Source organism: Grus americana, chromosome 5 (assembly GCF_028858705.1).
Source record: "Grus americana isolate bGruAme1 chromosome 5, bGruAme1.mat, whole genome shotgun sequence".
Lineage (NCBI taxonomy): Eukaryota > Metazoa > Chordata > Aves > Gruiformes > Gruidae > Grus > Grus americana.
Genome location: NC_072856.1, coordinates 8,444,829 through 8,459,013, shown reverse-complemented (window position 1 = coordinate 8,459,013; position 14,185 = coordinate 8,444,829). Strand labels below are relative to the sequence as shown.

Here is a 14,185-nt window from a genome sequence, read left to right as displayed (position 1 = left end):
GGAAACTTTTGCAACAGCCAAAAAGCGATACTGAGAGAAAGCATATCTTTTCGTCATTTGACTGGCACAGATATTTCTGATGTGAAATTCTGCGATCTTTCCCACAAAGCAGTGAGTGCAGTGATCAAACCTTTTAAGTTCCAAGTAACCAAGCTCAGGAACAGCAGTAGCTATTTGTGCATTGCACAACGGTTAGAAGGAGCAACAATGGTTAAAAAACAAACATTCAAATAAGCAATGAATGCTTTGACAGATTACTGTAATGCTTTCCCCAAATTTTTATTAAAGAACAACGGTCAACTGGTATGCTTGTACAATAGAGAAAAATGTCTTATAAATTGAAATCTAAGTTAATATACCTTAGTTTCCTTGTAGTATATGAGTTAACATTGCTACCATTGAAGGTTATGTGATTTTAATATTGGGTAATAATTAATTTCAAAACTTAGACAAGTCTTCATATCTTTACCTTTTTATAAATTGTCTATTAAAACAGCCAATGACAATATAGAGAATTAATTTGTAACATAAATATTTCATCATAGTGAATTTAATTTCTGTATTAAAACCTATTCCGTGTTTCATTGTCACCTTTTCTCCTAATGATCTGGACCAAGGTCAGAATGTATTCTTTTTAATACGTATATTTAAACAAACTGGGCCAAGTATATTATGTCTTATTCATAAGCAACTTAAGCTGTTCAGTAAGTAAAAGGAAAATGCTAAACTGCTTGGAAGTACCTATGAATTTAAAGTAAATTCATTCTGTTATATTCTTTTAAGAAGTATTAAATTCCACGTAATTCAACCTTTTAATGATACTTAGAAGATGCTGATTTAAGATCTGCTATACTGTTAAAGTTCCAGTGTGGTTGCTACCATTTCATAGCTTTTTCCAGCACAAAAAAGGAAATGTAAATACTTATGCTGATTTTGAAATTATTGATGTAATTAATGTTGGGGTTTATATAGATGGGAACCTTAATATGAACAACATTTATGATAAGCCTACAGAAAAATGGTGCCTAGAGTGACCGGATCATTAAAAAAAGAGTATCTGTTAAGCATTATTCACTCTTGGTTCTGAATCAGTAAATAAAGGATTAAAGAATAGTTATGTGAGACTTTTAAGTATAGAGTGATAAAACAAACTCCTGCATTTCTATGGTGTATATTTTATCCTAACTAGATGCAATTTACTTAAATAAGGCAATTTAATCAGTATTTAGTAAATTTGTCATTTGATATTGTAGATTCTTTCATCATATTTCACTTTAATCAAGAAAGGTAACACCTGTGGTTTATTCACAAAAGCTTCTTTTGTTAAATGAACACCCGCAGGCCATGAAGCAATTACATTTGTTGCTTGTACCAAAGTAGGAGGCACTTAAATAGACCTTAGTAGGGATAGATGAGAACTTGCAGACTTTATTCTTTTGTCCAGCACTGAGATTAGTTCTTATCATAGCTCAAGAAGGAAGCCTCTGAACTGAAAAGAAAACATGGGAACGATTTAAAGTTGTTCTTAAGTTTGAAACTTCGATATTGCTGGAGGTGATGTGAATACCTGTGACCTTATGAAAGTTCAAACTTCATCTACTCCCAGCTGATTGTACATGCTGATGTTCTCTGACAAACACAGTGTTTGGAATTCCAAAAGGAGAGATTGTAAGAGATTCTTGTTTATAATTCTCCACTTATTTATTAAAAATCCCTATTTCTCCATGTTTAGTACCTCCCTCCCTGGTCCCCCAAAATCATAAATCAAAAAAACCCCAAACCATACCACAAAAATTTATTTTCATTTAGTTGGGTGTGGGGGAATTTTTGAGGCAGATAATGTAATCTGTTAATTTTTGCAGTGTATTAGTTTTCTAGTATGTCAGTTAACGTGCATATTAGAGCGCAGGCATCTCATCTCTTGGTTTTGAAGTTAGTGAGATTACTCAAAGCTTAGCATCATGTAAAAAAGACGAAAAGAATACAATGCTTTGTTGATTCCCTCCCTCCACCCTTTCCCATTTATGTAAAATAATGTTTTCTGCTAGTAAGTATGCATCAAATACCTGACCAGTATTTCAGTTTTGCCCCTTTAACTATACCCCAACAGCCCTGCAAATTTAGCCAGTTTGTCGCAGTGAAAGATGCTTCTTTATCTGAGCTGAAACAGAATAAGCTGCTGCTACAAGCTTAGTTGTTCTGAATGCTAATCTTGCTCTTCTGGTCTCTCTGCTCCTGTACTAGAGCCCCCAGAGCCTCGGAAGGGAGAAGGCGAAGAGTCATGTGTCTGATCACTGTCCTGTATTCTCATGCATATAAGCTGCACCGCAGATAACCAGTTCTGCTTGAGGACTGCTGTTCCTTGGAAATAAATCCTCAGATAATCTGTACAAAACCAGAGGCACAAGGGTTGCGGAGGCAGAGTAGTCTGCAGACAATCAGAGGCTGCGTGGTTTTGCGTGAACCTGCACTGCTGTGGAATTGCGGGTTTTGTGTGGACCCACGAGGTAGTTATGTGAAAATTCGGTGGTTGGGCTTGTGAGACTTCCACATCTTAGTTCTGGCCTATGTGTAAGGGAGAACTGAAATGCTGCCCAGTGGAAGTTAAATGCTTTTGGCACTCTTGTCAGTATTTTTTGTATTCACAGTCTTGCAGTGTGTAGCAATGGTAACTGTGATTTCCGCTGTACTTCTTAGATACAATTAATTTTGTCTAAGAGGTGCATGGTCCATGGCCTGTAGATACCAAAATGCAACGTTGTGAATTGTCAAGCAAGTGGCTTTCCCATTGCCTTGGCTTTTTGGCAGTAGCAGCCTATTGGTGTGTAATTAATATATTCTTACTACAAATACAAGTTTTGAACAGTTTTTTTTTTTTTCCTTTTTTCCTTGATTAAAGATGTATCTTATTCCCAGCTACTGTGCTTGAATAGCTTTGAGGCATTTCAGATTGGGTCCTGATTCTGCAAAGGTTGATACTGAAAGTTAACTTTAATCAATGTGAGTAATCCCACTGAAATCAATGATGTGGCCTAGAAATAGCTTGGTGCATAAACCCTTGAAGGTTTCTGGCTTTAGCCTTTATTTCAAAGGGGTGTATATATATTTTTTTTTTAATTAATGGTTATGGCCTGTCAGTGGTATTTAGTTTTACATTTTCATGTAATTCATGCGATTTTTCTAGCTTGTCTTAATTCTAGATTGTAGTGAAGTGCCTAGATGATGGACAGGCACCATACAAAGGTATTATACTGTATTATCTCTGGATGAATCATACGTTGTGACAGTACTCTTAACGACAATTTTAGAGTTATAGGGTCCTGTCATACCTTCCATGGAGAACTACAAAAGTTACCATAAGTGGTGAATTTCAGGATATAGGAACATACTTTACTGCAAATGTTCTATCTGGGAATGCAAATTATGAACATCTTGTTTAGACAACTAATTATTAATAGTATTAGAAGTAGTAAGTGATATGCCACAGGTGGCAAAAGCACTTTATTTTTTATACTTTTGGAGCCTGGAAGAAAGATGGGAAGGTCTAGAAGTGTTTAGATATATTTGTGTTGTGAGGGGTCCTTATTTCATGTAGTAACAGATGAGCTCCATGTTCTGCCTACAAATTGGGGAAAGCGAGAAAGCATGGGAACCAGTAAAGTAGAAGCGGAGCTGGTGTGTCCTGTGTGTGAAACAGTAGTGCGTTGCAAGAAGTGACACTTTTTCAGAAATGCGAGAAGTTAATGTAGGTTTGCTTTTCTATTTCATTTAAAAAAAAAAAAATCTTCCTTTCATATTAATTCATGCTTCTCCTTTTCGTATGTTTGCTGAGATAGTCCTTCAAAATGACAGTAGTTTGTATGATTTGTAGTTCTGGTAGATGCTGGACAGGAGAGTTTGCACCAGAAAGGTCAATGCTGCTCTGCGTTGTAACGTGCACTGAAAAACACGCTCATGTAAGGTGTGGACACAGTGAATGCTTTAGGTGTGTACACTGCGAATAAGTGACAATGAATATCCAACTAACTTAACAATTGCTGCTGGACACTCCAAATAGGCTGGATATCACAGAATTTTTGAGGGAAATAGGAATGTTGGTACATTCTCAAATAGAGACCTCTCAGAAACGTCTGTCCACATGTGCTGAGGTGTATATTCTACACAGGTCATTTGACTCTGGATAGAAATGTTATTTCATTTATTTTAAATTGGCTTCTGGTTGGTTAATTTGTTTGCAAAGCTGCTTGGGCAGGAGGAGGGCCAAAGACATCTAGCTGAAACCAAGTGGCTGTCTCAGAGAAAGCACTTCCATGCACATGCCAGCAATCTGGTAAGCCTACAAAATAGCAAAGGGGACAGGCAGAATTGCTGTCGTGAAGGAGTGGGAGAACAAGTAAAGGATCTTGAAAACTAGCAGGAGATTACTTTAAAACAAACAAGCTGGCACTCCTTTACACAGGGGACTATGGAAGGAGACAGTATTGGTAGGTTTCAAAAGGGTTTAGACATATTGTTGGTCTACAGCTCCACATATGTATCAGTGACATAGACAATGGGATCAAGTGCACCCTCAGGAAGTTTGCAGATGACACCAAGCTAAGTAAGTGGTACGGCTGACATTTCTGAGGGATGGGATGCCATCCAGAGGGACCTGGTCAAGTTTGAGAATTGGGTGCTGGTGGATGAAAAAATGGACATGACCCGGCAATATGCGCTTGCAGCCCAGAAAGCCAACCATATCCTGGGCTGCATCAAAATAAGCATGGCCAGCAGGTCAAGGGTGGTGATTCTGCCCATTTATTCCACTCTTGTGAGACCCCACCTGGAGTACTGTATCCAGCTCTGGAGTCCTCAGCACAGGAAAGACATGGAGCTGTTGGAGCAAGTCCAGAGGAGGGCCACGAAGATGATCAGAGGGCTGGAGCACCTCTCCTATGAAGACAGGCTGAGAGAGTTGGGGTTGTTCAGCCTGGAGAAGAAGAGGCTCCGGGGAGACCTTATTGCAGCCTTTCAATATTTAAAAGGGGCTTATAAGAAAGATGGGGACAAACTTTTTAGTAGGGCCTGTTGCTATAGGACAAGGGATAATGGATTTAAATTAAAAGAGGGTGGATTCAGACTAGATATGAGGAAGACATTTTTTATGATGAGGGTGGTGGAACACTGGAATGGGTTGCCCAGAGAGGTGGTGGATGCCCCATCCCTGGAAACATTCAAGGTCAGGTTAGACAGGGCTCTGAGCACCTGGGTCTAGTTGAAGATGGCCCTGTTCATTGCAGGTGGGTTGGACTAGATGGCCTTCAAAGGTCCCTTCCAACACAAACCATTCTATGATTCTATATAGATTCTGAAATGATGAGGCAGGGCTGTGCCCTCTTGGCATGCCGAAAGCACCTATCCTGGATACCAGAGAAATACAGGGGGTGGGGGTTGGGAGAAGATGGACAGGCTGAGCTACGCTTTCCATGATTACTATCTCTTTTTGCCGCTGTCTGATACAAACTATTGGTTCTTAATCTGTAGCTTATACATTTGCCACAGCTCAACAAAGGGCCCCTCAGCTAGCGGGCTATCCTCACATCCCAGTCTGGGAACAGGCAGGCAGGAGCATAACTAAGCAAGAGCCTAAAAGGCTTATTTAAAGACGAGGTTCCCAGTGAGTGTTACCTGGCCAGATACCTCTCAGTACCAACAATTACACTTCAGTTGTATTTTCCTCAAATGTTTGTCTGGGGAACTGTTTTTATTCTTAATGGTTCACATCCAGACTTTACTACTAGAGTGGCATTTCATTTTCAGTCTGTTATCCTTGAACTCTGTATATGTAGACTATGGTATTTATGACTCCATGTGGCTTATTTCCAAAACATTGATGTTTATACTGCTCAAACTCGAGTGGCACATGATTTTTAATTTTTTAAATTTTTTTTTTACATTTTGTTTCTGTATTTTTTTCTCAGAATTGTGGGCAAAGTAATGTTTCCAGTGCATATTTGGGTTTGGGAAAATGTATGTTAAAGTCCATGTTAAATATTATCTAGATTGAGAATATGTTGCTTCTTTTAAATTTTCAGCCTGGTTTAGAATTTTAGAAACATAAACAGATTACAAAAATAATTATTTTATTTGGTAACTTGTAAGAGGTTATCTAGATCTGAAATTTTTTTAAAGAACATATCAAAATAGTGTTGTATATTCCAAGTGGAAATATTAAACTAAGATGTATAGTAGCGACTTTTTAATGCATGAAAGCTTTATACTTTTATTTAGGTAACTAATACAGCTATGTTGCTATTTCTCATTTTGTCACTGAGTCAGTGAATGCCATGAATCTATGGTATGTAATATAGTTAATGCATAATATATATAGGTAATGAAAGGTCTTTGTCATATAGTATAAGGTCACCATCATTAATTTTCAAATTATAAAAAGGGATTTGCTGTTTTGTGATCATCATTATTGCAATATAATGTGTTGTGGATTCTGCTTGCACATAGAATGAACTGTGATCTTAATTAGAACTTTGACAAGCCTACTCCGATAAAATGATGAGATTATTCGTAATTGATGTCACAATCAATTACCAGTTAGTTCATCATGAATCTACTAACAGGTCTAGCCTTGGTGCTGGCCCCAGGATGTTGATGAGTGTGTGGCTGCCCTGTTCATGCTGTTACTGCGACAGGAGGGCAGATTTTCAGTCAACATCCTAATGACCTCTTTTGAAGTCTATTAAATTAATGACCCTGTCACATTGGTCTAACCTCTTACATCTTCATTTTGGATTTTTTGTTGCAAACCATTGTTTTTTTGAGCACATGATAGAACAGATACTTTGGAGCACTCCTCCTCATCCCTCCAAATCTGGCACTGTGTCTTACTAGATTCAATAAAAAATTAGTTCATTATACAGCCATAAAATACAGAACACAGGAATCAGGCAATATATTGCAAGGCAGACTATGCTTAATACCATTCTATTCTGTTTTCTTTTTACATTTCAATCTCGCTTAATCATAGGTGCCTAAAGGACATGTTTGGTTAGAAGGTGATAATCTCAGGAATTCTACAGATTCCAGGTGCTATGGACCTGTTCCTTATGGACTGATAAGAGGACGCATTTGTTTTAAGGTATATATATTTATAGTATCTAAAAATAGTTGCATTAATACATTTGTAATGCCTGGGTATTAGATAACAAAACCTGCCTCCTTAACTCTCTGGCCAAAGCAAATTGTAAAGGAAAGCTTGAACACACCAACCACTTGCTGTAAAAGGATGATAATTCAATGACAGTGGGTGGGTTTTTTTGAGGGAGGACTTGGTTTTTGAGCAGTGCTCTTTGAGCAGTCATTGCTTCTGAAAACTGAATGAATTATTTTGCAAGCAAATCCAAACTTGATAAAAACACGGACCCCCTACTGTGTGGATATACGTTCCATCCTTCATTTGATTCTTGCCCCTGCAAAATGGTAGAAGAGTGCAGCTCCATATTTCACTGTTGTTGAGAAATGTAGTTTGATAGCTCAGAAAACAAAGATGGAGAAAATGGTTATGTTTCTAGGACTTGGATAGATACTTCAGACACGTAGACTGGCCTTGCTGCATTTTAAACCAAGTCTGTGAAAAAGTCTTAACAGTACAATCAAATCTGTGCCACCATAATTGTCCACTACTTTTTTATTTAAAAAAAATAATGCTTTGAATTAATATTGTATTGTATAAACCTCCATGGTTCCTTCTCGTGCTTCAACAATTCTACAGCTTTATTTCACACTAAATTACTTTTCCATAATGTCTGCATTATTAATTTATTCATTTACCAAAAAGAATAAACTAAGATAATTTTCTCTCCATAAAAGTTCAAGAAACAACAGAGTATGTATTATAGACTTATGCACCAGCCTTTAGAAAGCTAGATTTAAAATGGTGCCATTCAGAACAATAAAAAAAAGGTTTTGAAAACCGTTCTTTCTATATTGAACACATCCACAAAAATACAGTGTCAGACAGCTGTATTACATGCACAGGGAAGATTAGATCTTTCCAATTTAACAAAGTTTTATGTACTTAGTTTACAGTTTTTATGAACACAACTTAGGACTTTTCAAAAAAGCTTGCAGCTATTAACCATAATCCCTAATTGCTTACTAAACCTCAAATAACATGTCCCCCTCAGCCCCACCACAGAGTTTTGTCTGACCTCTGTTCTTTCAGGATAGCGTTTGCTTTGAGTTCTTCTCTAGTGTTTATTGAGTGTGCTCTGTTCCTTCTCTGTATTGTTTGCCTCCATGTACACCAGGGGAAAAGTGCTGATTCTAAATAGGGCTATTTTTATGACCCAAGCTTTAGCTTGGATTATTAACTGCTAAAATACAAATGATGCTAATGTGCTGACAGCCCTCTTAATAAGCATGTGGTATTAATAATCCAACTGAAAAAAAATTTCTGCAATAGATGTACTAGTATAGAAAAACAGTTTAGTACTTCAAGAGGACAGTTAGCAAATAATGTACTTATTAAGAACCTATGTATATGGACAGCCATAATTATTCATAGTGTATCTCCACAGCAGTAAATTTGTGTCCAGCTTGCACGCCAACAAGAAAGATGTTTGAGAGATGACTGACAGGACTGAACCCTAAATTTAGCAGCAGTAAACTCTGTAAAATGAATGGAACTTAAACACAAATATTACATATTGAAGTAGTACTTTAGGACTACAGAATATTGACTGTTTAAAAAGATAATATGCAATCACTTGATACTTCAAAATAATTATTTAAATTTTATAGCAGTTGTTTTATGATGGTACATAGGGTAGTGATTATTAACATTTTAATGAGATTTAAGTATATGGTGCCTCACAAAAGCAAAAATAAGTTTATTCTTCAAATGAGTGTTTATAGTTTGGCTTGTTTGTGGTAATTCACATTGGAATACAGTGATCTTGCTATTGAACATTACAGTGAAAGGCAGCAGAATACAGCTCATCTGTGTGGTGGTAGCTAATTAGTAGACCAAGAAGCCTACATATGCTTTTTAATGCAGTCTAGTAGAGGTTTGGCTTCATTTTCATGAAAAATCTTTTATTACCTTGAGAATGGAAGCTTATGTGGCTTTACCTTAAAGTGGATTTTGGAGAAGCAGATGTAACAGTGCCTTTGAATGCTAAGTTACATTTTTAGTAATGGATGCAAAGAAAAAAAAAATTAATTTGGAAGTAGTGGATTTCAGCAGAAGAGAGAAAGCTTGTACCAAGCTTATTTAGGCAACCTATTCTTGCCAAAACATAAATGTTAATTCTCTCTGTACCTTATCTATGAAGTTTAGACCTAAGATTCTCAGTCAAAGTTGGTATACCAGTTTTTAAACCATACAGAAATAACGATACTTGATTATATTTGCCCTGTTTTCCTCTCAGCCAGCACATCAACTGCCACTCTGAGAGACAAGTTCATTCCATAAAAAGGCCACTGAAATCAAAGTAGCTGCAAATTCAGTAAAAGCCTAGGGAGTCCCACCCTGACAGAACTCATGCTTCATCCTGTCCTACATAGGATATCCTATGGATAGTCCTCCCTGGACTTGGGCTCCGTGTCAAAAACAGACCTGTAGTGTATCTTCAAAAGAGCTACTTAGCCCCATTTATTCCCCCAGCCATCAGATCAAATCTATGTAGGCCAAACCAAAGAGGGCAAGGGGAAATAGCTGCTAATTGGACTACCCGGTTTGAACCAACAAGTCAGAGTCAACTTCTGTCACAACTTGGGAATTGCTACACACAAGTGGCATGTCTTTGTTTCACACAGAGGGCTTGTTCTGTCTCCTTTCCAACCATGACTGTTATTTCTCACATTCTCTCCTGCACACAGACTAGATAAAACATCATTTTCATTCTAAGTCTACCACTAAGATTATTGTGATGAATTTGAAACTAAATTGTCAAAACAGTTGATTACTTTCACTGAAAGAAAATCAAGTTGCAATAGGCGTGACTTGAGTTGCCTGAAATGAGATTTGTGCCATAGCGAACAGCCAAAGAAATTTCCTTCTCTGGGCCTTTATTCAAATCAGCTTAGATTTGGGATAGATTATGGGATATTCCTATTCCCTTTTACAGCCAGTATAGGCCCTCTGGAGAGCCTTCAATGCTGTAGCTTTGCTTCTAATCAAGATCACAAATATCTTTCTGTTGTTGGTTCGTATCTCTCTCTATTTGTGTGGAACTTAACTTAAAACAGCTTGCTGGCTAATAGAGAAACATGCATATAGACACATGACATTACCTCTGTGTGCTTCTGTATATCAGCAGATGTTGTTTCCTAAACGCACATCCCAAAAAGACATGTATTTTCTAAGATACTTGCATGAGAGCGCTTCGAGCCTTTTGCAGAAAACCTGAGGTCCTTCTGTCTTCCTGAGGGCCCAGGCACAATCCAACTGATGGCAACTTCGCCCAGTGCTGCAAGGGGCCTGACAGAGGCAAGTCCAGGGAGCTTCTAGCACCGCATGGTCCCAGTCTAGCAGTAAGGTGATGCTACATCGTGCTACTCGGTCTCCCATCCTTAACTGCCTCTGCCTCTCCTGTCATTGTCTTTGGTGCGGGGGATAAGTCACAGGGTTTGAAATATTGAACCTTGGCACTGTGCTTCCTCTTTTAAAGTAAGAAAATTACTTCTTCGCTCCACACAGAAAGCAACAAAGACTCCTTCTGTGTTGTGGCTGTTCCGTGAACTCAAGGAGTAAGATGCTGTTCCTGGAAGGTGACTGTATACCTTCCTTAAGATCAAATTCTAAGTAAAATTGAGTAAGATAAACATCCTACTAACAGATGCTTTGGGAACAAGGTAGTGCATCATATTTCTCTGTCTAGGTTGCTTCATCTTAAGCAGGGGCTGTGAGATTTTTATGGGATTAGAGCCACAGAGGGCATTCATTCTTCAACATCATCTCTTTGCCTTCTTCCTGCTGATCCCCTTGTGCCATCTTTGAAAGAGCGTGAGCGAAGAGACACAGGTAGTCAAGGGAGACAAAGGACAAAGTATAAAAGAATGTCCTTGATTCCCTATTACGTTTTTTTTTTGCATCCAAGACCAGCCTACATGTAATTAGTGAATGTTCAGAGGAAAGTACTCCTGGGAGCATTCAGTAGTATGAACAGCTATATAGTTAATTTCTGGAGAGAAAGTTTTTTTCTTACTCATGAGCATCATTCTCTGAGACTTGTGCTTGTATTTGGTCATATTTGTGCTCCTTTAACTCAGAGAAGCCCCTGCTGGTGGCAGGCACTCCACCCCTTTATACATACTTGCATGGTATAAGCTTACCTATACGCTTATGGAATTTTTTTCCAAGATTTGGTGTTTGCAGTTCAAATGCCCAGCTTGAAAATACAAATGTACACCTCCCAGAACTACTTTCACTGGGAGGTAATGTTCGTGGTATTCCTTCTTCTCCTAGATGGATCAAACATATATGCTTTGTCTTTTCTAGCTTGTAAACCTCTTAACAACTTAAAACTTTGAATTTGAAAGATATTTTCTAGGAATGTTTTTGTTTCCAAGGCTGAAAAAAAAGTAATTTGTGAGGCTTTCCATAGCAAAGTATGCTGTGTATAAATCAGTGTTGTCCCCAGCCACTATGGAATGATGGTTCCTCCTGATATATAGTATTTATTACCCCTAATAAAAGAAACACACAGGTGAGGAAAGTTCATATATCCTGTCAATCAAAGAGCTAAAAAATGATGCAGTTTATGAAACACAACAATAACAAATGAAAATACTGAACTTCGAGTTGTGATAAAAACCTCTTGTAACTGTATTTTATTTTGCAGGTATGGCCTCTGACTGACTTTGGATTTCTACGTGCAAGCCCCAATGGCCATAGATTTCTTGATGATTAAAAGATTTAAGTGATTATTGCCAGCTTTCATAATATTTTCTACTAAAATCAATGGAACTATTTTTGTTTAGAATAAACAAAAGTATTACTTGACAAAGATGTCTTTTTCTGAGATTACATCTAACTTGAAAGTGGGAATGATATACTGCTGTCATGAACAAAAATGATATGCCTCTTTCTTACTCTGTTTCCTCTGGCTGTTCACAGTAAGTGCTTGGATTTATTAGAAAGTTTAGGTTTTTACTACAAGCCAAGGTTAGCACTGACTGTTAACAAGGGATGAAAAAGGCACAATGCACTATTATGTTGTCATACATCCAAAGCCACATTTAAGCTATGCCTACATTAGCAAGTTGTGTGGCATGCTAGGATTGGAACTGAAAACAGTAACAGTGAGCTTCCAGATCTGCCAGTCACAGATCTCGTGTAGGGTTTTCCTTAAACTGGTTCTCATTTGGGCCTGTGGACCATACAGGGTCAGAGCACAGTGTCCGCTTAGTTTTTGTCTAAGGAATGAAGATTGCATTTGTTCAGGTGGTGGAGAGAGTTGGTTCAAAAGCATGCTCCTGCTCCAAGCCGAAAAGTTAATGTAGATGCAGTGTTGCAGTCCAGTACAGAGTTACTAGACTTGCTCCCAGCCTGTTTGATCTGCAAGTCTCTGCCACCTCTTTCCAAGGCTCAAGTCCTTGTGAGGATTTAACGAAGCTAAATATTTAGCATAGAAAATGTGCCTGTTTCCCATTAATGCACCTTACTCTTTTATCTTCAAGGCATTCTCACATGTATGCTTCCTGATTAAATTTTGTCATCTGAGCTGTTAAAAGGATTTAACCTAAGAGGTAGAGCCCAAGGTATAGTTGATACAGACTGAGATTGAAAGAAGCTACTCTGTTGTTTGCTGGGAAAGAAATGTTATTTAGATCATGAGATATATTCCAGTTGTACAGACCTTAGTGTTCTGTTCTGGAAGTTTTTAATAACTAGCTCTTTAGCTGCAGAAGGAAGAAACCAAGCCTCACATCTGCAGAGCTACGTGAACAAATAGGCACATTGCCTTTCTTAAGGCTGACTGAACTTGTTCCTGTAGTACCCCCGTTTTCTTTAACATACATGTCTTAGCAGATGCTGTCCCATGTTTGTCCAGTCTTTTTAAAAGTTTGTAACTCTTAATGTTCTTGATTGAAACAATCATTGAAGGATCTCAATAACAAGTGAACACGTGTCACAACAAACCAAAGATATGTCTTTGGTTTCACTCTTGAAGACAGTGTAATTCCCACCACATCGGCATGAGAGAGTGTAACATTGTTCATCTGCCAAAAAAGAAAACAAAAAAGCCTTTAGTGCTTGAGAAGAATCAAGATTTTGGATTTTCTTTGCAAAGCTGCTCTTACACAAAAATTATGTTTTGTTATTGTGACCTCCCATTGCTGGATTGTGAATATCTGTACCTGTGCTACCATTTGTTGCTCAAAAACCAACTATACTCTTAAAATGCATTCCAGTGACTGTGAGGCATTCTTATGCCAAACAGCCAGGGTCAGCATAGTCTCTTTAAAAGAGCAAATAATAAAAAGGTGCACATCAGTGAAACAGATGTGTGCTAAAATGACTACAGCACTGAGTGTTTCTGAATTGATTTCTGAACTTGATTCTGACAAAGTACAAAGATCTTTGGAGAGCAATTAAGAACAAACTAAGGGGTATTAGTTAAACATATGACAGAGCAAGGATTGTTCTAAACCAGACTGCTAACCCAGAAAACAAACATAAAATAGAAGAAAGGAAAGTAGGTAGGATTTTCCAACCCCAGCTTAAAAAAAAAACAAATAAACCACAGTACAGTAAAAAATAAGCACCCATTCATCAAAAAAGCAGTAAGTGATAAAAGGTAGAATAATATGAAGGAGAGAAGTAACACACAGTCAGATGAGAAAAATCTGTATGAAAACACCTGTATTCTACCATCACAGAAAGAACAAGATGATGCATGAGACATTTGAGGAGAATCTGGAAATCTAAATCCTCAGTTATACTGCAAGAAGAGAGCCAGGTGAAAAGTGGTACTGCAAGCTCCCAAGCAGGGCAGGGGGAAGAGATGAAGAGGGAATGCAAAATTAAGTATCACAGAAAGTTCAGTTCCAATTCAGGTCTCGCAGCGAACAGAACAGCTAAATATGAGGAAAATATAAAAAAGCAGAACTTAGACTAAGACAACAAAATGGCATAAGATGCAGAAAAAATAAAACATTTGCAGTGACAATGAAAGGCATTGGG

The 14,185-nt window shown here is 37.8% G+C and overlaps 2 protein-coding genes across 6 annotated transcripts in view; one reads left to right on the top strand and one right to left on the bottom strand.

Moving 5' to 3' along the window:
* IMMP1L (inner mitochondrial membrane peptidase subunit 1) overlaps positions 1-11,975 on the top strand; it is a 37,407-nt gene extending 25,432 nt beyond the window's left edge. For all 4 annotated transcript variants that reach the window (XM_054828927.1, XM_054828925.1, XM_054828924.1 and 1 more), the window contains exons 5-6: positions 7,022-7,132; positions 11,841-11,975. In XM_054828927.1, coding sequence (XP_054684902.1) covers positions 7,022-7,132; positions 11,841-11,909 — 180 coding nt within the window. In that variant the 3' untranslated portion in view covers positions 11,910-11,975. The remainder of the gene's footprint in view (positions 1-7,021; positions 7,133-11,840) is intronic.
* The window catches only part of DNAJC24 (DnaJ heat shock protein family (Hsp40) member C24), a 41,973-nt gene continuing 35,455 nt past the window's right edge, over positions 7,668-14,185 (bottom strand). For both annotated transcript variants that reach the window (XM_054828929.1, XM_054828928.1), the window contains exon 5: positions 7,668-13,221. In XM_054828929.1, the coding sequence (XP_054684904.1) occupies positions 13,097-13,221 (125 nt within the window). In that variant the 3' untranslated portion in view covers positions 7,668-13,096. The remainder of the gene's footprint in view (positions 13,222-14,185) is intronic.